The sequence below is a fragment of the Podarcis gaigeae genome (genome assembly GCF_964106915.1).
Source record: "Podarcis gaigeae genome assembly, chromosome: 16".
Lineage (NCBI taxonomy): Eukaryota > Metazoa > Chordata > Lepidosauria > Squamata > Lacertidae > Podarcis > Podarcis gaigeae.
Genome location: NC_139693.1, coordinates 1,454,104 through 1,481,421, shown reverse-complemented (window position 1 = coordinate 1,481,421; position 27,318 = coordinate 1,454,104). Strand labels below are relative to the sequence as shown.

General features: G+C 42.5%; 1 protein-coding gene across 13 annotated transcripts; it reads right to left on the bottom strand.

Annotated features, from left to right (window-relative positions):
* Window positions 1-960: 960 nt before the first annotated feature.
* LOC310833382 (CD209 antigen-like protein C) lies at window positions 961-12,445 on the bottom strand. 13 transcript variants are annotated; one of them, XR_014558666.1, is made up of 8 exons: window positions 12,370-12,445; window positions 9,770-9,868; window positions 7,843-7,947; window positions 6,003-6,101; window positions 5,022-5,108; window positions 3,754-3,905; window positions 2,364-2,473; window positions 961-1,334 (listed from the first exon to the last, which is right to left on the bottom strand). XR_014558666.1 is itself a non-coding variant. In XM_083716094.1 (8 exons), the coding sequence occupies exons 2-8, from the start codon at window positions 9,661-9,663 to the stop codon at window positions 1,181-1,183; spliced, it is 798 nt and encodes a 265-aa protein (XP_083572220.1). In that variant the 5' UTR covers window positions 9,664-9,868; window positions 12,370-12,445; the 3' UTR covers window positions 961-1,180. The 13 variants fall into 13 exon arrangements, 10 of the variants coding, with proteins under 10 accessions (XP_083572220.1, XP_083572221.1, XP_083572229.1 ...); XR_014558667.1 differs by lacking the exon at window positions 12,370-12,445 and adding an exon at window positions 10,380-10,606; XM_083716094.1 differs by having other exon boundaries at window positions 7,843-7,953; window positions 9,579-9,868.
* Window positions 12,446-27,318: the final 14,873 nt, after the last annotated feature.

Sequence of the window (27,318 nt, the reverse complement as noted above, 5' to 3'; positions counted from 1 at the left end):
TAAAAAAACTTTGCATTTATGTTTTGCAGGGTGCGAAAGAAGGGCTTTGCACCTTTATAGAATATGCATGTGTGCTTGGGCCCAGGGACTTTTGCCTCACCATCCCAACTACTGACTCCCTGTTGCTACTCAGCTTCAAAAAAACAACAATAAATAAATAAATAAATCTGGTAACTATATCCTATGCCACACATTTAACCCAGAGATGCATGTTAAATAAAAGCACACATTCTACTCATGTTAAAACATGCTGATTCCTGGGCAATCCAAAGGCCAGATTTAGAAGGCGATTGGGCCAGATCTGGCCCCCGGGCCTTAGTTTGCCTACCCATGGTCTATGAAAATAACCTTGAACTTGGCTCTGTCATAAGTGGGCACCCAGGGCAGCTGTTTTCACCAAGGCCCCATGTTCTCGACCAGAAGATCCTTTCAGCATCCTGGCTCCTGCATTCTACACCAGCTGGCACTGTGAAACCAGACTTAAGGACAGCCCCACAAGGAAGTGCTTTGCAGGAATCCAGCCTTGAGATTATCAACACATGGGCTGCAGTGATCAGGCTACCCCTGTCCAGGAACGGCTGCAGTTGGTGAAGCAGACAAAGCTGGTTTATTGATCCTCATCCAGTCCCCAAACGCATCAAGACACTGAAGAGCTCAATTGGCTAGACCGTGGTGCTGATAATGCAAAGTCTGCAGGTTCAAGCCCTGTAAGGCACAGCTGCACATTCCTGCATTGCAGGGGGTTCGACTAGATAATCCTCAGGGGCCCTTCCAACTATGATTCTACCACCGGGGATGAAAAAGTTACGGTCTCCACCCCCCAGGCTATGAACTCACCGGTTGCCCTTATGTGCCCTGTAAGGTAGTGACCATGCAGATCAGAAATCAGAAGAGGCAATGGGGCATCAGACACACAGAGTTAGGAAACAAATATTGGTGTGCATTGAATGGAAAACAGGCTATGATTGGATCCTTCCATTCTTTATTTTTGTAGTCATCTGCATTTGAGCTTGCAGAATAAGGTCTTTTCAAGGTGGTTTTGAGGGCTGAGGCCAGAGAGTCCCAAAACGTAGGTGGCAGAGTGTGGATTGTACATTAAAACAGTGGGGTGGGTGATCTCTTGGTTTTGTTTTTGTGTAGTGATCATGGGATCCAGTTACGTTCATTTTAAGGGGTCTTCTTAGAGCCAAGTATCCTTAGGCACCTTCTTACAAACATAGTTTATTGGTATATCACATTTTACTGCCATCCAGCATTTGTTGTAGTAGCAGTCAAAGGACATTGCAATACAGTCGTGGTTCGGTTCTCTATTTGGCTCATAGTAATTCCAGTAGCTGAAAAGAAAAGAAATAGCAGCACTGATCGATCAAGATTGGATGTCTACTTCCTCACTCACTCCCCATGCTTTCTACTGTTACTTCGAAACGTATCTTTTAAGAAGCGTATCTTCTGGGATCAATAACAAATGACATCCCCATACATAAGAAAAGGATATTCTTATGCATCCGCTGCCGCAAGAGTTCTTATAGCAAAGAACTGGAAGGGAGACAAAATACCCACAATAATAGATTGGCAAATCAAACTTATTGAATTTGTTGAATTGGCCAAAATGACGGCAGCTATCAGAGGTCAAACAAATCAAAATTTAATAAAAGAATAGAGTTTCATGAATGAATATACGAAACAACACTGCTCCGGTACAGAAATATTGATATGTAAAGAACAAAGTTTGTAAGGGGAAAAGGTTACAAATGCAAGTAAAATCAGAATATTTGTCAAATACAATATAACAACACAACTGTAAAGATAAGTTATAGAATTAAGGTCAAGCAACGATGGAAGGAAGTCAGATTTTAACTCACATTTCAAGTTATGTTGAACCAATGGTGGGGAGGGGTGAGGTGGGGGGATGCTTTGTGTTACTAACATGTACATATGTGTAAACCTTTCTTTCTGTTATTTTGTAGAGATAAAACTTCAATAAAAATTAATAATCATAACAATAATAAACTGTAGAAATATTTTCCTAAAGAGAGTGTTGCTCAGCTTTAGGTTCCTACAAGTCCCGTTGAAGCTGAGCTAAGCAGCACAAACCATTAAAAAGCATGTTTCACCCTCTTCTGAATCAGCACATTCACTTGTTTAGAGAAGCAGGAAGAGTAGACTTCCTCCCTCTGCAACCTTGTGAGAAGAAGCAGTCACTCACCTGGATAATGATGTGGAGGAGTACATATGTAGATCTTTGGTAGTAGAGAAAAGTGCATGGCAAAATATATTTGGAGAGCAAATGGATCAATTATGTAAACAGAATCTGCAACTTTTTGGAACGTATGTCATTAACAAATATTTTTTCAAAAACTTACGTTTCTGAAGCTATCTTCCCTGACAGCCATTTCCATGTCCCTCCCTCGTCTTTAAAGACTCCAATCCAAAAAACCTTTTTAAGGTTTTGTACTTCAGTGCTCAAAAAAAGCTAGGGAAGGGGTGGAGAAAGAACAAATAAAATATTTTAAGACAATGTCCCTTTCTCTGGGAGACGACAGCCCTTTACAGAAATTCAACAGGCATAAAACAAACACATTTTAAAAGGAACAGGTGTCACCTTTGAAGACCCTACCCACATTTTTTTTGGAAGCAGTGATCAAAACTATACATAGTATTCGCATCACCAATAATAATTTCATACAGTGGATGTGCTATTGTCCCCCTGATCAACATTATGATGATGATGAATGATGATGATGGAATCAAGGAAGCATTCCAAAGAGGAAATATTGTAGTGAAGGGTAACTTCACCTGCCCTCACCAAGACTGGCTACATATGTATTCCAGTCATGACACAGAGTTAAAATTTCCAAATACTGTTAATGACTGTGCCATAGAACAGTTGGTCTTGGAGCCATCTAGTGGGACAGTGACCTGTGTGGCAAATACTCCGGTTTCTGCATCCATGTTTGTTGGTTGGTTCCAGGGACACTGGAATCAGTCTGGTTGTGGTATGCTTAATGGCATGATGATGGGGTCTCACCCATGTCTATGCCCTGTAGCACCCCAGTAGCCCTTCTGCCAGGGCTAAGGCTCTGGGAGAGGGATCTAGAAGAAGAAGAGTTTGGATTTGATATCCCGCCTTTCACTCCCTTTAAGGAGTCTCAAAGCGGCTAACATTCTCCTTTCCCTTCCTCCCCCACAACAAACACTCTGTGAGGTGAGTGGGGCTGAGAGACTTCAAAGAAGTGTGACTGGCCCAAGGTCACCCAGCAGCTGCATGTGGAGGAGCGGAGACGCGAACCCAGTTCCCCAGATTACGAGACTACCGCTCTTAACCACTACACCACACTGGATCTACCCTGCAAGCTCCTCTGGAGTCATCTCCATGATACTGGCATGTCAGAGGGTTAGTGTGGTGAGCAAAGTCTTCTTTCTAAGCACTCAGTACATCTCACAGAGTAGAGGAAGAATTTACCAGCAAGCCAAGGGATAGATGCCCCTCAAGTATCTCCTCCTTCACTCCCTTCAAAACCTCCTTCCTGAATGCCAGCTTCATTCTATTAGAGCTCAGCAGCTCCAAGAAACCTTAGTTAGTCCCAGATGGTAGCAGCTGCTCCCTGCCCCATCCACCCCTTGGCTTGACTGATGGAGTTGCTGTCTTGGCTGCATACAGGTAAATGTAACCTTCTTAAATGGATAGTGATGATAGGAGCCCATTGGCTCAAGAAGATCTCCTACCTTCCTATACTCAGCTTTGATGCTCACCTGTTCTTCCACTGATTCCGCAGTAATAAGGTTGGCGCCTTCCCGCTCACAATTTTTTTGGGCATCCATCCATGAGGCTACCTCACTAGAAAACCAATATAAGGTCCTTTCATATACAACCCAGCCATCGTTCAAGTTTTCAGTAAGGATATCTTTGAGTCAAGCCATGTATGGAGGAAGTAGAGAGAGAAAAATAGGGAATTTAATGGGAACCACCTTGTATGTCCGTGCAGATTTCAATTATTTTTGTTAAGTTCATTTCTGTGGCCATGTGATAACATATCTAGGAAGCTCAGGAAGATTAAAACAAGAACAACACTAACTCTTCAGCCCATGCTGATGCTGCAGTAAATACCTGGGTGGGCATAGCTGGGAGTGCAGTCAAGAAGCTTTTATTTGAGGGAATAGACAAAAGAGTATGTCCCCTAACAGGTCTTATCTGAACCTCAAGGGCCTCACCTATTTGTTTCCACCTGGATACTCAGGACAACATCAGGGCAGACTTGAAGATTGGGGAGGGGAAGTAGCTGTGGCTTATCAAAATTCTCTTTCTCTCTCTAGGCTCTCTGTGGAGGCGGGGAGGGGAACCCTAGATTGAAGGAGGCAGTGGTAAAACCACTCCTTAAGAAATCTTCCCTGGGCTCGGCTCAGAAAATTTACGTAACTGACTGTCAGTTGCTAATCTCCCCTTCCTGGGCAAGGTTCTTGAGCGGGTGGTTGTGGACCAGATCCAGGTGCTCTTGGAGGAAACTGATTTTCTAGATCCATTTCAATCAGGATTTTCTGGACCCTTTTCAGTTTAGGCCTGGTTTTGGCATAGGTCTTTAAAGGCAATGATATTTCCCAAAGACAAAGTGAAAGAGGGGAAATGGCATTATACAACTCTCACAAAATGTGTGTTTTGCTGCTGACCATCTTTAGCTTGCTTCTATGTACAAGTAAGGTAATAGGCATTCATTCCCTTTCTTTGCTTTTACATCTAAAGCTTTATAGACAATTTCATAATCGCTTTACCAATTATGTATTCAGTGGCCAAGGGGTCAATTCACTGTGTGAGTGGGCATGAGGGCTTCTTTCTGATGACGGGCTTGTCTTTCCTTGCAATAGAAGCTAAATCTCAACAGTTCAGGAGAGCTGATCTGAATATCTCCGATGTTTCCCTCTGGTGGCTCTGAGAGTTTTCAGCTAGAGGAGGGGCTTTCAGCTGGTGCAAACTCAAGACAGGTTCCCATTGCACTACAATTCCTCAGCATCGTAGGATAGCTTACCAATTTCTTTTTGCAGTTCATCATTTTTATCAGCAAAATACCGCATTTCCTCTGATATGTTTTGAGCTGCAGCAAGTATTTCTAAGTCTAAAAAAAATGAAACAGTTTTAAGGCAGGAGTATCTGAAATAACAATCTGCAAATATCAGGAAACCATTTCCAAACACTTAAAAACGCCCAAGTCTGAAACAAGAAGCAGAGCTCCAGGAAGGGTTTCTTGTGAATACGAGGGCAGACTTGATTCTCTGTGGCTGAAATCACCAATGAAAAGCCTCAGAAGAATCCTGCAGCTGGATCAGACCAAAGACCTATGCAATCCACTATCCTATTCTCATATTAAAAGTGGCTCATGAAGTATCTCTAATGTTCCCCTCCTATGTCCTCCTTTTCTGCTGGGAATCACAGGGTCACAAACAAATTCCTGCCTCGAGTCCCACAGGAAAGCCAAATGTACAAAGAATACTTTGCAGTTTTCAATTATGCTTTGTGAGATCTAAGAAAATAGAGGCGCCGAAACTCTTTTTCTGCTGAATTCTGGGTTGCATCCCACATAGAGCTAAGTAGGACATAATGTCAGTGCAAGGATTTTCCCTTGTGAAATGCAATCTTCAGCCCCCTTCCCTCCAATCTGTTCTGAAGTCCCGTCCCCCCCAGGAGAGCAGCTTTGGTTGATGGCATGCAGGGTGAATTGGGGGGAACATTCCCTTGTGCTAGTGCTAAAATCTTGCACTAGCACAAACATTGCGAATTACAGTTTGATGGGGGAGGACAGCATTTCTAGTGGGGAGATGTGAGAATCACGACCGTCTGCTTTTCTTCCTGCTGAGCAATGAAAAAGTGCTAAACTCTGTGGGGTGATGAGTTTCATTGAATATATGTTTTGTTCACACAATTTGAATCCCAAAGTGAACTACATGAATTGAACTCTGTTTAATTTAAACATGTTAGAGCAAAAGTGTGGATGTTCATATAAAATGCTTACCCTCCTTGTCTATATAGACTGGATCAATCCCAACCAGAACGGTTCGAATCATATCCACTGCAATTTGAAACTCCTGTCTTTTTTCCAGTTCCTTCTGATCTAAAATGGAAGCAGGTAGAAAATAAATGAAGAAATTGTGTTCTGGCACACTAGTCTGATAAACTGGGGAAGGGGATACTTGGTTTCAAACTGCTATTAATATTGAATTTAAATTGCAGACTTGTACAACAAACATTCTCCTTATGGAGAAGGACAAATAAAAAATCAAATCAACAAAAACATGAAAATGACTTCTATTAACATTTTTTTTTGCTCTTAGCCCTTAGACTGAGGGTTCCCATGCCTTGATTTAAGCTGCCCTGGTGGTCTGAACTCCTGTTTCCATTTGACCTGCTACTTCTGTCACCAGATGGTTGGCCTTCCTTAGAGAGCTTTAGATTTTGGGGTGTCTAGATACACCTGCCCTCTTTGTCCTACAGACTTGCATTTGCCAGGCTGTCTCATGCTTAAAATATGCAAATTCTTGGTCATTTGGTTCCCTCCCCCTGAGCTTTGCTTACTTTGGAGTGCCCTTTAAAAACAAATTATCTAGGCAAATAGGCCATGTGTTCATCTATCCAGTGCTATTTTACTAGAAAAAGAGGCACCGGAGCACACCATGAATGCCTCCCTTGTTCTCTTAGAAAGACAGGGGCACCCACCTGAGAGGGGCCGGAACTGAGTCCTGATTAATTCTAGCTGCAAAAAGCCCAGCATATATCTCAATATTTAGGTAGGCTCTGGACTCACCCACATTGGCCATGGCCTTAGCCTCTGCAGCCTGTTTCCCCCAAGCTCTTTCCTTCATAGGACTGGAGCACTAGCAGAGGGCATGTAGTGATCAGGTGGGATTGCGATGAGGAATTATAAAAAATATGGAGCAAGCCATCTGTGTCAGCAATGAAAGCATTGCGTTGACTGGGTTTGAGCCATTTTGATATGATTTCTGATCAATCCACGCCTCTACATCTCTGTCTTATTTCTCTGCCTGACAGGCATGTATAAGCATTCTAAACACAGGCCAGTTGTTCATCAGGCATCCTGGGTCATAAAGCTAGAAGGTAGCTTTGATGTAGTTTGTTAATCGTTCACAAGGAGGTGGTAAATACTATCCTTCCTCTCCTGTTTACTCCTGTTTATGACCTCCGGGGTTTCCTAAAAGCGTTCCTCCTTGCTTCCTCTTTCATTTACTCTGGACTACTCTGCATGCTCAAATTAGCTCTTTGTAGTTTTAACTTTTAACTTTGTCCCCACGTGGGGGTTTTGAAATGCTCAGAGGAAATCGGATTGGTTCTTAGGAACACTGTGTAAAAAGTTCTTTTGTGAATAAAACGACCTGGGCCGAGGGGTGGAGAGAATTATTATTCTTATACACACATCTCCCAGAGTCTTGCTGGTCAAGCCTTGTGTGTATTTTATTAATCAGAGTCCAATTCTTCCTTGCTTTGGGAATGCTACAGGGCAGGGTGGTGAGATCAGGAACGGGGGCTCTCCCACAACAAATGAGGATTAGTTAGGAAAGGAGGAGAGAATTGCAACTGGGAAAGGGAAGAGTCCAGGGTGTCCCAGGGACTTGTGTTAGCCTATGCCTCTCTTACAAGTGCTGGAACTCACTTTTTCAGGGAGAACAAAACAGTGTCATTGCTCTCAATGGGTGACAGCTGTAACTCACCCCTGGAAATCAAAGAGAGATGAAAGGGGTAAAGGGAAGGTGGATCCTGCCATCTCCTTTTGGAAATGCTATTGGCATTAAAGCAAAGCCCATGACAGTAGTATCAACGTACGCCAATTATGTTCTTACATAGCATGTAAATCAGCAGTGTCAAGGCAGCAGTGATGAAAATCTCAAGAACGATCAATCTTTCACCCACTGGAGATTTGAAGAAAGTAACCAAGTCGTGAAAAGCTGATGCTTGAAGAAAGAAAATTTTACTTTAGCCATCAATAGCCAACATACCATTGCCACCCCAGGGAAAAGGATTTCCATGTGCTGTGGCAGCCATCAGCCAGAGACACTCAACTGTTCAAGGAGTGGGCACTTGGGAGGATAAAAGCAGGTGGAGGGAGCAAGCCGAGATGCCTTGCTGCTTGAGGAAACTTTTCTGACCAATGTCTGGATCAGAAGACAGTAGCCTTTGATACTACTTTCTGCCCCCAGGCAAATGACAATTCCATTCACACAATTCCATATACACAAGCTGAGCTGGGCTGGCCATTGGCTGCTATTTCTATGCTGCTGATGGGGCAGCAGACTAACTGAGGAGGTGCAATGCAGCTTATGTGGTCTACACCAGGGGTCAGCAAACTACGGTCCGTGGGCCGAGTCAGGCCCATAAGGGTTGTAAATCCTGGCTGCATGACCATGTAAGGATCCTCCAAGAGTCTGAGGGTGAAATGCACGCTGGAAAAAATTGCATTTCTTTGGTAGAGCCAACGCAGAGCCAGGGTCGTCCATCATCCCAGCGCTGTGTTTCACTGGTAGAGCTGACGCCGCAGCAGCTCTACCAATGAAACGCAGCGGCAAGATAATCCCTGCTGCTGGGAGGGCTGTGAATGGTGGGAGGGCCTCCAGAGACCTTCCTGCAGTCCAGAGTTTGCCCTCCACTGCCGGCAGGAGGGCCCCCATCCCACCCCCGAAGCGCAGAAGAAGTGCCGACAGCAGGAGGCCCAGCAGGGCGCAACGCAGCACCAAACCCAGGCGAGGACCCCTCCCATCCAATGACTATCATCAGTGCAGGTAATTTTTATCGTCTACAACACTGCCTTATTTATTTTACAGTACAATGCATTGTTTATTATGGGACACGGGTGGCACTGTGGGTTAAACCACAGAGCCTAGGGCTTGCCGATCAGAAGGTCGGTGGTTCGAATCCCCACGATGGGGTGAGCTCCCATTGCTTGGTCCCTGCTCCTGCCAACCTAGCAGTTCGAAAGCAAGTGCAAGTAGATAAATAGGTACTGCTCCGGCGGGAAGGTAAACAGTGTTTCCGTGCGCTGCTCTGGTTTCGCCAGAAGCAGCTTAGTCATGCTGGTCACATGACCCAGAAAAACTGTCTGTGGACAAACGTCAGCTCCCCCGGCCAGTAAAGTGAGATGAGCGCCACAACCCCAGAGTCGTCCACGACTGGACCTAATGGTCCCTTTACCCTTTACCTTTTACATTGTTTATTTCTTTCATTTTATGGCTCAGTGGTCTCGTTAGATAGGAAAATTCATGTTAAATTGCTGTTTTAGGGTTTGTTTTTAAAAGTCTGGAATGGATTAATTTTATGCAGTGTGCATAGGAATTCATTCATTTCCCCCCGAAGAAATATTCATTCATTATTTTTTTAAAAAAAAAAAATTTCAAGACCCCCACAAAGTCTGAGGGACAGTGGACCAGCCCCCTGCTGACCTCTGGTCTACACATCTCACAAACGTCTACCCACCCCAGCACCTACTACTTGAGGCAACTGCCTCATTCTGCCTAATTGTACATCCATTTCTGACTGCACACACTAAAGGAACACAGCAGCCAGCAGCAAAGAGTGGGCTCACCCCTGGGGTTTCTATGGGGCTTAGTGGATCTCCGGCACCTAAAGAGCTGCATGGGCTTTCTCCGCACTCCTCCCTGGCACAACATGACCAGTTCCACTCCCTGCCCATCTCTCCATAAACTTCCCTTTCCTGTGCATTCCTCTACTTTATGAGAAACCTCAACCCATATGACTGTGCTGTATACAGATCACCAGTTTCCTTTTCTTTTCTTTTATGCTTTCTGGACACTGCGTGTCTTCTGAATGCTGCACGCTTTGCAAGCGCTGGCTTCCCCATCCTCTCAGTTTTGTCTGTGAAACAACAAACTAGAATAAGACAACAACAAATGGAGAATAACACTATGCGCACATTAGGTACAGAGTGGCATCTATCATTCTATGATTCTATGATTCTATCAGTATTAGACCATCAGTCAAGAAGTTGTTGAGTCCAATGTAACTGAAACATCTTTCTTTTTCTAATGCTGGATCAGTCTCAGTTTTAAACCAAAAGAGATGTTCTATATGGATTCAAAGGCATTTTTGAAAATTGTTTCAGGTAATATAGCACATTTATATTTTGCATCCTATCCCTCTCTAAACTCCTGGACATCTAGTTTACAGGACTCCAGTAAGATGTTCACCATTTGACAGATTGTGTGGGATCTATGAGGTCTTCAGATGTTCCTGGCTGCCAGTGCCCTCCATCACAGGAATCATGGTCAATAGTTGAGGGTGATATGTGTTGTAGACCAATAACATCTGGAGGGTCACATGTTCCCCACCCTTGATGGAAGGTATATACATTTAATTATAGAACTACCTCCTGGTCATCAGAAAAGATGGCGTACAAGATCCAGTCTCAGTGAGATGCATATAAATCCAATTGAATCTAGCAAGATTTTGGAGACCATGAGTTGGAACTGGAAAAGAAGCAGAGGGGAAGCTGTTACACAGGCTCTCCAGGTGTGGCATTTTATTTTCTGTTTGCAAAGACCCAGCCTGACAGCTGATGCTGTGGCTTAAAGAAGAAACGAAGAGGGTTGCTGTCTAATTCCGTTTTGAAGCCATCTGAGCTAGCAAATGGGATTGCCAAAGACTTGTATTTTCTGATCATGATCTGGGACCAGGCAGGGGATTGGGGCCAGGGTGGGGCTGGCTTAGGCCTCACCGTGGATGGCACCTCCTTCCTGGCATCAGGGTTGGTTTGGTGCCGCGCGGGTGGTGCAGCCTGAGGCCTGCTGGGCCTCCCGCAGTCAGCACCTCTTCCACGGCTTTGGGGGTGGGATGAGGGCCACACAGGGTGGGAACATAATTACATCAAAGGATGGGAATGTAATTACATCATGAATTACATCTGTTGCCAGCGTGGCATGAGACCTAAGCTATGGACTATATAAGGGCCAGCAGCTGAAGGAGACAGTGAGACCTTGATACATTGTTCTATGTTCCATTCCAGAATAATAATAAATAATAATATTTTTTTATTTGTACCCTCCCCGACTGGAGCTGGGCTCAGAGAGGCTAACATCATATAAACAATACAATATGCATAAAACAAGCAATCAATTAAAATGCATCCAAAAATTAATTCAAATCAATTAGAAGAAGAAGAAGAAGAAGAAGAAGAAGAAGAAGAAGAAGAAGAAGAAGAAGAAGAGGAGGAGGAGGAGTTTGGATTTGATATCCCGCCTTTCACTCCCCTTCAGGAGTCTCAAAGCGGCTAACATTCTCCTTTCCCTTCCTCCCCCACAACAAACACTCTGTGAGGTGAGTGGGGCTGAGAGACTTCAGAGAAGTGTGACTGGCCCAAGGTCACCCAGCAGCTGCATGTGGAGGAGCGGAGACACGAGCCCGGTTCCCCAGATTATGTGACTGCCGCTCTTAACCACTACACCACACTGGCTTAAAATTAAAACTGGACAAATGATGATCCTCAAGTTAAAATTGAAAGCGGTTAATACTCGCCAGGACCAACTGTTTCCACTGATATTATAAGGACCTATGAGTAGGCTGGGAAACCTCCTTCGTGCTTATTCTTATACAAAGAGAAAATGAGTCAGACTGAACCCAGACCAAAGGCCTGGAGAAACAGCTCCATCTTGCAAGCCCCGAGGAAGGATGTCATATCTTGCAGAGCCTTGGTCTCTTGTGAGAGAACATTCCACCAGGCCGGGGCCACAGCCAAAAAGGCCCTGGCTCTGGTCGAGGCCAGTCTGATCTCCCTGGAGCCCAGGATCTTCAGGGCCCAGAATGTGAAGAGAACAACCATCAGCCAGTCTGAAGTGTCCCAGATAAGTCTTTCAAATCTCTCTCAGCTGGGGAGATATGTAGAACTGTACCTATTCTATCTGTATTGCGATTATTGTTGCCTAAGATTTTTTGCTTATTGGTTATATTGCAATTTTGTAGTTTATTCCCGTTGCTGTTGGCTTTATATTAGACTCCATTCTATGTTGCTGATCAATTTCTTTGCTAATGTTTACCAATTAATAAACGTTTGTCTCCACCTAAGAGTCTGTCCAGTGAAATCCAAAGGACCTCTTGCTTATTTGGTGGTTGCCATTGGCCAAATAGCCATTAGGGGGCACTGGCAAGAGAGCACCTGTAGACAGCCCTAGAATGGACCACCACTCAGTTTGATTGGATGAACCTGAGTTCTAGTATTCAAAAGAGAAAAACGATCTGTAGTTTCATAAACCTCCTGATCATTTCCCCTCTTTGTGACCTTTTGGCCCTGGAATAGGACCCTAGAAATATCACAGCTCATAATGAATGTTTTCCACCCTCCAGACCTTTTTCTGTTTGGATACCTTGGTGATGTCATATACCAATCTCTTCTCTAATTTCTTCTTCAGGGTGCTTCATCCTCCCACTGGCTAAGAACCACCTCCCTTGTGACGTCAGGGATTCCAGAACTCCTCCCATTTAGCATTCTACATAAAGCATAAACCCAGCAAAATGTTTCTTTCAGATCTGTTATGCTACTTATTTTTCCAATCCTTGCTGCAGTTGTATACATAAACAATTTTATAATTATATGTTATCATTGAAAGGTTAAAAGACTATTATCGTTACAGTAAAGCATTGGTTGTTGAACGTAATCCATTCCAGAAGCCCATTCGGCTTCCTAAATCTTCGACAACCAAGGCGCAGCTTCCAATTGGCTGCAGGAGCTTCCTGCACTCAAGCGGAAGTCACACCAGACGTTTGGCTTCTGATAAGCGTTAAAAAACCGGAAGACTTAATTCTGGGTTTTTGGCGTTCGGGAGCCAAAACATTCCAAAATAGAGGCATTTGGCAACCGAGGTTTGACTTCATAAGGTCTCTGCAACCAAAATAAGCAATAGTGGTGAAAGTAGGCAACCTTCTATTGCACCTTTCATAACTACATTTCTCGGAAAGTATCCCATTTACTATTAAATTTGCATATTGTTCTGAACATATGGCAGTAATAGCTCTTCCTGTTTTCTCCAAATTCCATGATTTCAATTACTTTTCTTAAGAGGACCCAAGATATATTATCAAAAGCCTTTTCTGGGTCCCAAAAGAACATTGCAAAAGGTTTATTGATATTTCTTTCATAAAACTCCAAGGCATTTATTACTATTCTCACCTGGCCCTGGCCCCAGCCTTGTGGAACACTCTGCCGCAAGAGACCAGAGCCCTGCAGGATTTGACATCTTTCTGCAGGGCCTGCAAGATGGAGCTACTCCGCCATGCCTTTGGTCGGGGCCCAGTCTAACCCCCCCTCCTTTATAAGGACCTTCTATAAGACCCTGCATGCAGGCGGCCTCCCTAGCTCTTCCAAGCAGCCCATATAAGACCACCATAAATAGTTGGACCATCTGCCATCTGATTTTACTTTGATCTTAATCTGATTTTAAGCTGTATTTTAATTGATTGAAGCTCTTAATACATATTGGGAAATACATATGATAACTCTTATACATTGGATATTTAATTTGGATTATGGATGTATTCAAGTTTTGAAAAGATGGCCCTGTTAGAATTTATTCAAGGTTATATACAACATCAATAAATAGGTTTATTAGAAAATGGTTATCCATTTGTAGAACTTGTGTGTATGTGTGTGGTCCCAATTTCCACAGTTGTTTCCACTGTTTCTCATTATAACTTTCTTGATCACCCATTCAGGAGCGCCAGTTAAGACTTTGGTGAGATATGAAAAACATGTTTTTTTCTTGCAATGTGACAAAAAACTTAAAAGCCAGAGCAGATTATGGTCTGTCCTGTAATTACAAAATTAATCATAATTATGTCTACTTCTTCTCATTGCTGCTAGGGAATTCCAGTGGACAAATGCAGAATTATGAACCAAGACTGCTGGGTGTTATTAATATCCCCAATGTCATTCACTATCTGTGTTACTGAGAGCCAGGGCTCTGTCGGTCTGATTACTGTATTTTTACATCGCGTAATTCCGGCTTTGCGTCAGCTACATGTGTAGCTATTCTGCTCAGATGTTGTCATTCAGGGACAGTCAAATGACAGTATGGGAAGAAATTAAGATTTTCCCCTTCAAGATAGCACTATTTGCAAACTTGTTACTATTGCTGCTGCTACCAGTTGCATGCAAGGTTCTTATTTCTCAATGTTGCATCTGGGACCCTCTTCCTATTCTTCACCAATATTATCAGTCTGGAGACCTCATCATTGCTGGCATTATGTCACAGCTTTATATAGCTTCAAGTATAACAACCTTCGAGGAGCCCCCATCTGCTGAACTCTTTGATGACAATGTGTAAGGAGATGTACTTTGCTAACCATATTATACACCTGTAATCAAAATATTCCACATTTGTGATATTGTTGTTTAGTCATTTAGTTGTGTCCACCTCTTCGTGACCCCCTGGACCAGAGCACGCCAGGCACTCCTGTCTTCCACTGCCTCCCGCAGTTCGGTCAGACTCATGCTGGGAGCTTCGAGAACACTGTCCCACCATCTTGTCCTCTGTTGTCCCCTTCTCCTTGTGCCCTCCATCTTTCCCAACATCAGGGTCTTTTCCAGGGAGTCTTCTCATAAGGTGGCCAAAGTCTTGGAGCCTCAGCTTCACGATCTGTCCTTCCAGTGAGCACTCAGGGCTGGTTTCCTTCAGAATGGAGAGGTTTGATCTTCTTGCAGTCCATGGGACTCTTAAGAGTCTCCGCCAGCACCAGAATTCAAAAGCATCAATTCTTCGGCAATCAGCCTTCTTTATGGTCCAGCTCTCACTTCCATACATCACTACAGGGAAAACTATAGCTTTAACTATATTATTTCATCATTATGCACCATTTTTTCCCCTTTTAACAGTTCCAGTGTTTATGGTTGAGGGTAAATTTGCTCAATCAATATTGGTAACTATAAACAGTGTCTGTTCGTAGTGAGCAAACACACAATTGTGAGTAGCTCTTTTAAACTATTTTTGTTTTGAAATCAACAGCTTTTAGTACTTTCCACATTATTTGTGTAGAGACTCCCCCCGCCCCCCGCCCGCCATATTTCCCATTTTCAGTTTTGGATTCATTTATTGTTTATCGGTCACCTATGCTGAAAGGAATGGTTCATCACTTTCAAATAGTGAGTTTTAGGTTATCCTTAGAATAATGAGAACTACGATGTCCTCAACTCATTTTAAAAATCTTCCCCCTGATCTTATCATTTGTACAAGCAGCAGCAGCAGCAACAGTAATGGGATGAGGACTAGCAGTAACAAAAATAATAATATTAGTAGCAACAACAATGGTATATGAAGTTTCTGCCCTAGAAAAATACATGCACATTGCTGTGGGAGCATGACTCTGAGACACATGTAAATGTGTGATGAATATGTGAAATTTCCAAATGCACAACCTTAATTACAAAATATCTCAGGATTTAACTCAAAATAAATTGCAATTAATATAAGAAAAGCACTTTCTATTTTTTGAGTTTTCCAGAATTCAGTAGTAACTAAAGTATTGCTATGGGACGCGGGTGGCACTGTGGGTAAAACCTCAGCACCTAGGACTTTCCGATCGCATGGTCGGCAGTTCGAATCCCCGCGGCGGGGTGCGCTCCCGTTGTTCGGTCCCAGCACCTGCCCACCTAGCAGTTCGAAAGCACGCTTAAGTGCAAGTAGATAAATAGGTACCGCTTTCTAGCGGGAAGGTAAACAGCATTTCCGTGTGCTGCGCTGGTGCTGGCTCACCAGAGCAGCTTCGTCACGCTGGCCACATGACCCGGAAGTGTCTCCGGACAGCGCTGGCCCCCGGCCTCTTAAGTGAGATGGGCACTCAACCCTAGAGTCGGACATGACTGGCCCGTACGGGCAGGGGTACCTTTACCTTTTTAAAGTATTGCTATGTATAGTTGAGTGATATGAATGCATATGTACTCCTGCTCATGGGAGCAACACATCCATATTTGTCTGCCAATGTTACCAAACATTCTCCTGCACTGGGTGCATAATAATTAATAGAATCATAAAATTGTTGAGTTGGAAGGGACCCAGAGGGTCATCTAGTCCAACTCCCTGCAACACAGGAATCTCAACTAAAGCATCCATGACAGATGGCCACCCAAATTCTGCTTAAAAACTACCAATGTAGGTGAGTCCACAACCTTCCAAGGGAGTCGGTTACCCTGTTGAAGAGTTTTTACCATCAGGAATCTCTTCCTGATGTTTAGTCAGAATCTCCTTTCTTGTACCCTGAAGCCATTGGTCTAGATATCTTTATAGAAAAAGAAAGGAGAGAAGAAAAGAAAGGTAAACAGGAAAAAATAAAATAAAAGGGCTTCAGATTCTGTCTGTCAGTTACATAAAAAGAATGATTCAGAACATTCACTCCACAACGTTCAAGTATTCCATTACCCATAAACCAGTATTTTTCCAATCTTGAAATCCAGTTATTGTGTGTTCATCTTCAATTTCAAACAAGCCCAGAAACAGTTCCCAATTTATAATATTGTTAAAAGTCAGCAATAGTTTTTCAGTAGCTAAACATACCAGCTTTGCCTCCAACAATTTCAGCAAGCATACCTCCATATTAAATAACGATAAATCTTTGCCTCTCTGTATGTATAAGAGTATCACATCTGTGAACATGCATTGAGACAATATTCAATATACATTGGTCCACACTCAGTTCTTTACCTTCAATTTCCACTTCTTGTAGTATTTGCTATGTCTTTCCAGCCTGATCCCATTTATGTTTCCATTTGCATTTCTTCCATTCTTTTTTCACAAAGCGTGTCAGGGATTTAATAGCTTTGTAACCTGGGATCACACCGAGTCGTAGGGAGAGCTCTTTCTCTCTCCATTCCGCAGATGCCCAGAAATCTCTCCATGTCTCCATTATAACCTCATTTATGTTTCCCAGAATCCCAGTTCTATCACTGAGTTGCTTCATTTCTCTATATGCCTGTATTCTCCCAATTCATCAAGTGAGTTCTTCCAGCTCATCAGTTGCTCCTTGTAGCTTTGCCATAGTTTCATCTCTCAGTCTTGCCAGTTCTTTGTTGTCAAAAGCTGCCATCAATTTCATTCACCTCTGGTTTAATTTAGTTCTGTGCATTTTTATATATGAATCTCATTTCCAGGTCAGTGACACAACTCTACCAGCACATTATGGCCTTTGTATTTGCTGTAGAGGAGATCAATGAAAACCCCTATATCTTACCCAATGTCACACTGGGCTGCCACATATATAACAGCCATTTCACCGCAGGCTGGACTTATCATGCTTCAGTGGAACTCCTCTCTGGACGGGGCAGACTCACCCCCAACTACAAGTGTGGTGGTGAGAGCACTCCAGTAGCAGCCGTTGGGGGACCTAACTCAGACTTATGTCTCTACATGTCAGCTGTCCTGTCTATGTACAAGATGCCACAAGTAAGTTAGGTGTATAGACATTTGCTGGTGAGAGATTTGTCCAAAACATTCTTACCCTGTTTGCTGAGGGAGGTTTGTGTTTTGATTTCGTGCAAAGGTTTACGAAAATCACATTTGCTAATGTTAATTGAATCAGTAGAATAAAGTTACAAAGCAATCAGTACTAGTACGGGAAGAACTGAGTGCTACAGTGGAGAGAAGCATTTCCTCTCTAAACATAATATCCATAAATGCCAGTTAGAAAGATTTAGTCTCACCCTTTGCCTGTACAGGGAATGTCTTTCTTTCTTAAGGCTTCAGAAACATGATCCATGATCTGCATTGTTTGAAATGGAAAATGCTTTTTTATCACCTTAACACAGTATTCAATCAATCAACTATTACTGGCAAATCTGTACAACATAATTTCCTTTAAATCAGCATGCTGTTGTTGTTGTTTAGTCGTTTAGTGGTGTCCGACTCTTCATGACCCCCTGGACCAGAGCACGCCAGGCCCTCCTGTCTTCCACTGCCTCCCACAGTTTGGTAAAATTCATGCTGGTAGCTTCGAGAAAACTGTCCAACCATTTCGTCCTCTGTCGTTCCCTTCTCCTTGTGCCCTCCATCTTTCCCAACATCAGGGTCTTTTCCAGGGAGTAAATCAGCACGCTAGCTGACCTTGTTGCACCTAGTTATATCTCTCTCTCTCTCTCTCTCTCTCTCTCTCTCTCTCACACACACACACACACACACACACACCTGTTCCCATATCTTTCTAAGATACACTTGCTTTCTTGTTCTACTCACTGTTCAATTACTAGCATGCCAACTGCATATATACATCACCCAAATTTACAAAGCTTATGTCCAGGGTACCTCAAGGACTGCCTGAACCCTTATATCCCAGCTCAATCACTAAGATCATATGCAGGAGCATCTCTTGTCATTCCATGAGTTGACAAGGCTCATTTGACTACCACAAGAAGCCAAGCTTTTAGCGATTTGCACAGTATTGACTCAATTCAGTTCAACCCAATCTCCTTTATAGGCATAAAAAGAGTGCATTGTATATATGGATCAGAACACAACACAGGTAACAAAACATAGTAGGAGGTAAAAAAAAAAAAAATTCCTTCCAGTAGCACCTTAAAGACCAACTAAGTCAGTTCTTGGTATGAGCTTTCGTGTGCATGCACACTTCTTCAGATACACTGAAACAGAAGTTACCAGACCCTTCTATATAGTGAGAAGGAAGGGGACTTCCGGAGGCGGCGCGAACGGTAATGGCTGCCCTTTCCTAACCGGGAGAGGGAAGCTACGCTGGAAAAGGGTCGTCCGCTACGGCGAAGCGGAGACCCATTCTGGAAAACCGCAGGCAGCGGAAGCCTGCGGTCTCGGGACCCGGCGGGCGCCAGGAGCTACCCCCGAAACGCTGAGGGAACCCCGTAAGGGGCTCCGGATCGCAGAGGGGGTAGCGGCGCTGTGGGTCTATGCGCATTCAGCGGAGCGAAGCCGCGCTGCCGTTGCCGGTGAGCGCCGACCTTTCTTCCTTCAACACAAGATTCTAAAACGCAACAACCCGTGAGTAATTGAGGACTTTACTAAATTTCGGGACTAAAAATATTGAAAATAAGCTGAAAGCGGAGAGACGAGGAAAAGGAAGTCCGTCCTCCGCAGCCATTGACTTTTAAAGCAAAGAGCAGGAGGAGTGGAGGCATAGAGAGAACTTTTGACAGCTCAGATTGAGCACCCGCAGAAATTACTTTTAATCCCTTTAAAGACTGTGAGCAATTGATTTTTGGACTTTTATTAGGACTTATATACTCTCTTCTTTGTGGATTACAATTCTATTTAAGAAGCCCAGGTGTCAGAACTGCCTGAGCAGTAGAACTGTCAGACTGCAAATTTGGATAACTTTGAGACAGTCTGAGGGAGTTCAGAATGGTTACGTTCTTGCATTATGGAACTCCAGTAAGCACAACTTGAAATATTGTGGCAAACCTAAAACCAACTCTGCTAAAACTACTTTTGTGAAGATCCCTAAGTATTGCTTCAGATTTTGTATGTGGAATGGACTCTTCTTCCTAGGACATTTTATGCTCCCCCTAGAGGATTGAGGATTTATAACAAAAACATTGTTTTACTTTCTATTTCCCGGCCCTCTGTTTGATTGCTACCACCTGGGCCGTAGCTTTCCCATGGGAACAACTCAGCTTGACCTTGACTGCTAGATAACTTTGGAATGAGTGGCGCAAAAAGAAAGGGATTAAGAACCAGACAAACAACTCTGACAACCGTAACTGCAGCCTCACAAGCACGCAGATCATCTGTGCCCACTTTGCCCTCGGAGGAAAAAGCTACCTCCCTGTCACAGGCAGGGGAGGAAGAAACTGAGGATTTACAACTAGAAGAGATGGCCTCAGGAGGATCTGGTTCTGTATTAGAGAGAATTCTTGAGAAATTGGAGTCTTTGGACAGGAAAGTTGACCAACAAACTGCGAAAATTGACCTTAATACAGAAACTTTAAACAAATTATCTGGGCAAGTTGCACAGAATGCACAAGCAATCGGACAACTGAAGGAGGCTGCAGGTGAAAATCAGAAACTGGCCGAAGAGACCAGCCAAAGAGTGGGAGAGTTGGAAAAAGAAGTAAGGCCGCTCAGTAAGCAGGTTGGGGAACACCAGACCTACCTCTCCATGTTGGAACTTCGGAACAGGGAGATTAATTTAAGGATAAGATCGATACCAGAAGTGGAAGAAGGTAATCTAGCTGAGTTTCTGACCAAAGAATTCTCCAAGTTCTGGGGTCTAGAGGAGGAAGACTTTAAAATTGTGTCAGCCTTCAGACTTGGAAGACTCACAAAGAGAGAAAAGCCCAGAGACTGTTTGATTACGTTGAGATCAAAGGAGGAAAGGGACAAGATTTTGGGCCTGCACTACGGAAGCTCCCTGAACATTTCGGACAAAAGAATTGAGATTTTTAAGGACATTCCTAAACAGCTGTTGGATCTTAGATCTGAATATTTGGACTTAGTAAAACTGCTGAGAAGCAACTCAATCATCTTTAGGTGGGACTTTCCCCAAGGATTATCTTTTACCTTTAGAGGGAAGAAGATTAAAATTAGAACTTTGGAAGATAGGGATAAGTTTTTGACTGCCTACGGAGAGGACCTTCATAAAGGACTTGAACTACCCTCAGGGCCTGAACCACCACAGGTGCCTGTACCTCAGAACCCTGAAGACTCACAGAACAAAATACCATCCCAAGGAAACTAAACAGATTCATCCAGGATGTCTCTGCAACTTTTAAGTTGGAATATAAATGGCTGCAACAGCCCGGAAAAAAGGAAGAAAATCTTTCACATATTAAAAAAGGAGCAACTAGACATTACTTGTTTACAAGAAACACATGTGACTAGGCTCCACAGAAAAATATTGGTAAATAAAAGGTTAGGCCAAGAATTTATATCTTCGGACTCAGTTAAGAAGAGAGGAGTGGTGATATATGCAAAGGAGAGCCTCTCACCAAAATTTCTATTTAAAGATGAACATGGAAGAATTTTGGCAATTGAAATACAGCACCAAGGAGAGAAAATTTTGATATTAGGAATTTACGCTCCAAATGAAGGGAAATCAGAATTCTACAAGAAGTTGCATGAGATTATGCTGGATTATCTGGACTATGATAACATCATCATGATGGGAGATATGAATGGGATCGTTTCAACGAACATGGATAGGTCACAAAGCCAAAAGGTTACTAAAGATGGCAGACTACCAAAGACCTTTTTTGAAATGACAGACAACATGGACTGGATTGATATATGGAGGACAAAAAACCCCTTGGGGAAAGAAGGAACATTTTTCTCTGAAGCCCAACTGACTTGGACAAGAATTGACCAAATATGGATTTCTAGAGGTCTGGCTCCTAAGGTGAAGAAAGTGGAAATCTGCCCAAAGACCTGCTCCGATCATAACGCGTTGAAAATGGACATGACATTATTACCAACCGGCTCCTTTAGATGGAAGATGAATGACAACTTGTTTAGAGATCAGGAGATTATCAAGAAGGCCAAAAAAACAATAAAGGACTATTTTGAGATAAATTTGAACACTGCTGTGGAAAAAAGAATAATCTGGGACGCAAGCAAAGCTGTGATGAGAGGGTTCTTGATACAACAGAACGCCATAAAGAAAAGACTACAAAATGAGAAAAAGGATAAGATTTTGGGGAAAATTAAAGAGTTAGAGAAGAAACTAAGAGTAAACCCGAAGTCACAGCCGATCTTGAGAGAAATTAAACTTCATCAGGCACAATATTCCAAACTGATAAATCAGGAAATAGAATGGAAGATTAAATCAATGAAACAAAAAACATTTGAATCGGCTAATAAATGTGGGAAACTGCTGGCTTGGCAGTTGAAGAAGAGACAAAAGCTGAACATAGTAACAAATTTGGAAATAGAAGGAAGGAATATTCAGAACCCGGTGGAAATTAGAAAATGTTTCCAGAAATATTTTAAGAAATTATACACTCAAGGGCCACAAAAGGAGGAAGAGATTGCAAAATTTTTGGAGAAAAATGGACTTAAAAAACTATCACAAGAAAATAGATCACTCCTGAATAGTAAAATAACACGATTAGAGATAGAACAGGCCATTCAGAATATGAAGTTGGGCAAGTCTCCAGGGCCAGATGGCTTGACCTCCAAGTATTATAAGATATTAAGTGACTATTTGATTCAACCACTGATGGAGGTCAGCAATGAAATTATGGAGGGAAAGAAGGCGCCTGAATCGTGGAAGGAAGCTTTCATCACATTGATACCAAAATCAGAAACTGAAAAGACACAACTTAAGAACTACCGTCCCATTTCCCTTTTAAATGTGGATTACAAAATATTTGCTGACGTTTTGGCAGGAAGACTCAAAAGAGTTTTAAATGAGACAATTCATAAAGACCAGGCAGGCTTTCTCCCAGGAAGACATTTGTTTGCTAATACAAGGAATATTATTGACATTTTGGAACTTTTGCAAACAAATATTAACACTAAAGCAGTTTTAATTTTTATAGACGCGGAGAAGGCCTTCGATAACATTTCTTGGAAATTTATGAAGGGGAATTTAAAAGAAATGGGAGTGGGGCGGGGTTTTGAAAATGGGATTGACGCGATTTATTCAGAACAAAAGGCAAAACTGATAGTCAACAATGTGGTTACAGAAGAGTTTAAGATCGAAAAAGGGACACGACAAGGCTGCCCGATTTCCCCCTTGCTGTTTATTTCTGTCCTGGAGGTGCTCCTGAACTTGATTAGAGGGGACCGGTTGGTGCAAGGGATTCAGATCGGAGCGAAACAATATAAACTTAAAGCTTTTGCAGATGACCTTGTTTTGACATTGCAAGAGCCAGAATCTAGTACAAAAAGAGTGTTACAATTGATTCAGGACTTTGGTCGGGTAGCGGGCTTTAAACTAAACAAACAGAAAACTAAGGTGTTGGGAAAAAACTTGACAGACGCAGAGTCAGAACGGTTTCAGAGAGAAACAGAACTAACTGTGGTTAAAAAAGTAAAGTACCTAGGGGTAAACATAACAGCAAAAAATCTGAGTCTATTTAAGGACAATTATGAAAAATGTTGGTCTGAAATTAAGAGAGACTTGGACAGTTGGTCAAAATTGAAGCTTTCTTTGTTAGGCCGAATTGCTGCTATTAAGATGAATGTATTGCCTAAGATGCTGTTTTTGTTTCAAACATTGCAAATTGTGGATAAGACGGAGTGCTTCAGGAAGTGGCAGAGAGATATTTCTAAATTTGTCTGGCAGGGCAAAAAGCCCAGAATTAAGTTTAAGATATTAACTGATGCGAAAGAAAGAGGGGGCTTTGCCCTGCCAGACTTAAGGTTGTACTACGAAGCCGCAGCTTTCTGCTGGCTAAAAGACTGGCTACTTCTAGAGGACACTGATGTGTTAGATTTAGAAGGTTTTAACAATGCATTTGGTTGGCATGCATACTTATGGTATGACAAAGTTAAGATCAATAAGGCCTTTAAGAACCATATTGTCAGGAAAGCAGTGTTTAATGTCTGGACAAAATACAAAGACCTATTGGAAAATAAAACTCCAAGATGGCTATCACCTCTGGAGGCTAAGGCCCGAAAAAGACCCAATATGGAGGCCAAATGGCCGAAATATTGGGAAATAATAGAGAAAGAGGGCAATAATTGGAAATTGCAGAGTTTGGAAAAAATGAAAGACAAAGTGCGAGACTGGTTACATTACGCTCAGATTCAAGAAATTTTTAAAAAGGATAAAAAGTTAGGATTCCAGGTGGAGAAATCGAAGTTGGAAACAGAATTGTTAGAACCTAAGACTAAAGTACTCTCAAGAATGTATAACTTGCTGTTGAAATGGAATACACAAGATGAAATGGTTAAGTCGGCCATGATAAAGTGGGCACAGGATATTGGGCATAATATTATGTTTGAGGATTGGGAAAGGTTGTGGACCACGGGGATGAACTTCACGGCATGTAATGCTCTGAAGGAAAATGTAATGAAAATGATATATAGGTGGTACATGACCCCAGTTAAACTAGCCAAAATATGCCATGTGCCAGACAATAAATGTTGGAAATGTAAGGAAAATGAAGGAACATTCTTTCACCTCTGGTGGACTTGTCCCAGGGTGAAGGCCTTCTGGGAAATGATATATAATGAGCTGAAAAAGGTATTTAAGTATACCTTCCTTAAGAAACCAGAGGCCTTCCTCCTGGGCATTGTCGGCCAGATGGTGCCAAAGAAGGACCGAACATTCTTTTTGTACGCAACAGCAGCAGCAAGGATACTTATCGCCAAGAAGTGGAAAACTCAAGATCTACCCACTCTGGAAGAATGGCAGATGCAGCTGATGGACTATATGCAACTGGCTGAGATGACTGGCAGAATTCGAGACCTGGGAGAAGAGAGGGTTGAAGAAGATTGGAGGAAATTTAAGACTTATTTACAAAAATATTGTGATTTGGTGGAAAGTTAAGTAGGATGTTTGATCATAAATAATTGGCCACCACAAAATCGGATCGGAATGGGATGTAAAGTGAGATTAAGAGAAATTAATTTATAGAGGATTATATTTAAATAAGTGGTTATAAAATTTGCAAATTAGATGATAAATTGCACGGAAAAAATCTATGATGATGAAAATGGCAGCGGGAGATGTGAGGAAGTCCAAAGAAGTTATGAAACTCTGTTGAGATAAAAGAAAGGTTGTTTATCTTTGTACTTTATTTTGTAAAAACCCCTAATAAAAATTTATTAAAAAAAAAAATATATAGTGAGAAGGAAGGGTCTGGAAACTTCTGTTTCAGTGTATCTGAAGAAGTGTGCATGCACACGAAAGCTCATACCAAGAACTGACTTAGTTGGTCTTTAAGGTGCTACTGGAAGGATTTTTTTTTGTTTTGACTATGGCAGACCAACACGGCTACCTATCTGTATAGTAGGAGGTACTTTGGGATAAAACCATCCAGACAATGTGAGAAACAAAGATGGCTCTAAAGATCAATGGGGGCCTAATTTCATGGCCTCACTCAAAATTTTTGCCACATTCTCCACAGAAGTCAACAGGGACTTAGCAGGTGTCTTCTGCTTCAACTTGTAAATGCCTGCTGAAAAGTTTTATATACAATCAGTTTTATGTAGACAATGAAGAGTCCATCTTTCTACCATAGTTGTCTGATTTCTGATGTTAACTCTTTTTTCGTAGGGTTTTTATGGTATAGTTATTATGTCCAGTTATTGTAAAATTATTTGATGTTTTGTATGAATTGATATATATGCACCCACCTGCCTTGTACAGTGGTACCTCGGGTTAAGTACTTAATTCGTTCCGGAGGTCCGTTCTTAACCTGAAGCACCACTTTAGCTAATGGGGCCTCCCGCTGCTGCTGCGCCGCCAGAGCATGATTTCTGTTCTCATCCTGAAGCAAAGTTCTTAACCTGAGGTACTATTTCTGGGTTAGCGGAGTCTGTAACCTGAAGCGTATGTAACCCGAGGTACCACTGTATAATTAAAAGTCACCTACATCAATACTTTTCCAAAACCACTCCCTTCTAATTCTATTAACCTAATGGAATTATTAGGGACGCAGGTGGCGCTGTGGGTTAAAGCCTCAGTGCCTAGGACTTGCAGATCGAAAGGTCGGCGGTTCAAATCCCTGCGGCGGGGTGCGCTCCCGCTGCTTGGTCCCAGCGCCTGCCAACCTAGCAGTTTGAAAGCACCTCCGGGTGCAAGTAGATAAATAGGGACCGCTTACCAGCGGGAAGGTAAACGGCGTTTCCGTGTGCGGCTCTGGCTCGCCAGATGCAGCTTTGTCACGCTGGCCACGTGACCCGGAAGTGTCTCCGGACAGCGCTGGCCCCTGGCCTCTTAAGTGAGATGGGCGCACAACCCCAGAGTCTGTCAAGACTGGCCCCTACGTGCAGGGGTACCTTTACCTTTACCTTTAATGGAATTATTATTATTTTTTGGGGGGGGTGGGGAACCTTCTTGTCCATAAACATTAATCAAATAAAAAAAGCCCCAAAATATTTAGTTTTGTTGAAACCTGATATCTTAATGTTGTGACACTTCCCTCTTTTAAAAATTATTCTCTTTAGCTCATCTACGGCTCTTCTCCTGTGACAAATAGCAACATCCAAGGAGCTTTTCTCCATCAGATGTTCCCAAAGGGGTCTCATCAATATAAGGGGATTCTCCAGCTCCTGCTGCATTTCAGATGGATATGGATTGGGGTGTTATTTCTCGAAGACGACACTGGAGAGATGTTTGTACAAAATGTTCTTCCCATGTTTGCCGAGAGAGGCATTTGCATTGCTTTTCAAGAAACATTTCCTAAACTAACATTTTCCAGTGAGTTTTATGAAACACTTGAGGAATATTCAAAAGCATTGGATATTATTATGGAAAGCACTGCCAATGTTGTGCTTGTGAATGGTGAAATTCATACCATGATGGTAATGCGGGCCATGCTCAAGCTTCAAGGAACAGATGATATACCAATGCAATCCAAGACAAAGGTCTGGGTTATGACAGCCCAGATGGATTTCGCTTCGTGTTCATTTGTGAAATATTTGGACATACAAGTCTTCCATGGAGCTCTATCCTTTGCAGTCCACTCAAAGGAGATTCCTGGATTCCAGAAATTTCTTCAGATGAGAAATCCTAACTTGGAAGTTGAAGATGGCTTTATCAGAGACTTCTGGGAAGCAGCATTTGAATGTGTTTTCCCTCATCCATCTCTAGAGAAAGCACACAAGAAACGTTGCACCGGGGAGGAGAAGCTTGAGGACCTTCCTGCATCTGTTTTTGAAATGAAGACAAGTAGCCACAGCTATGCCGTCTACAATGCTCTATATGCTCTTGCACATGCTCTGAATGCTATGCATCGCCACACAATAAAATACAGAGCAATGGCAGAAGAAGAGAAATGGGATTTCCTAAGTCTACACTCCTGGCAGGTAATGAGAGAGTCCAACATAGGGTTCCCATATGTCCAGATTTTCCCAGACATATACAGAATACTGCAGCCAGCAGAAGTGTCTGGGTGGAAATTGTCAAATGTCTAAGTAATCGGTCAAATGTCAGCAGTGCCGTTTTTGCTGATTTTCCATAAAAATAGCTCAAAAATGGTAGTTTTCCCCCTGCAATTTTGCCAAAAAACCTCAACAACTTTGCTCCCAAAACAATTGTTCTGTCCGGATTTTAATGCCTTGAAATATGGCAACCCTAAACTAAAAAAGTTTACTATATCTGTGAGTATCTAGAAATTGTTTTATGTCATTTTATGTCATTTTGCACCCTATGGTGTTAACTGCTTTGAGAGTTGTGCAGGTGGGATAAAAATATTA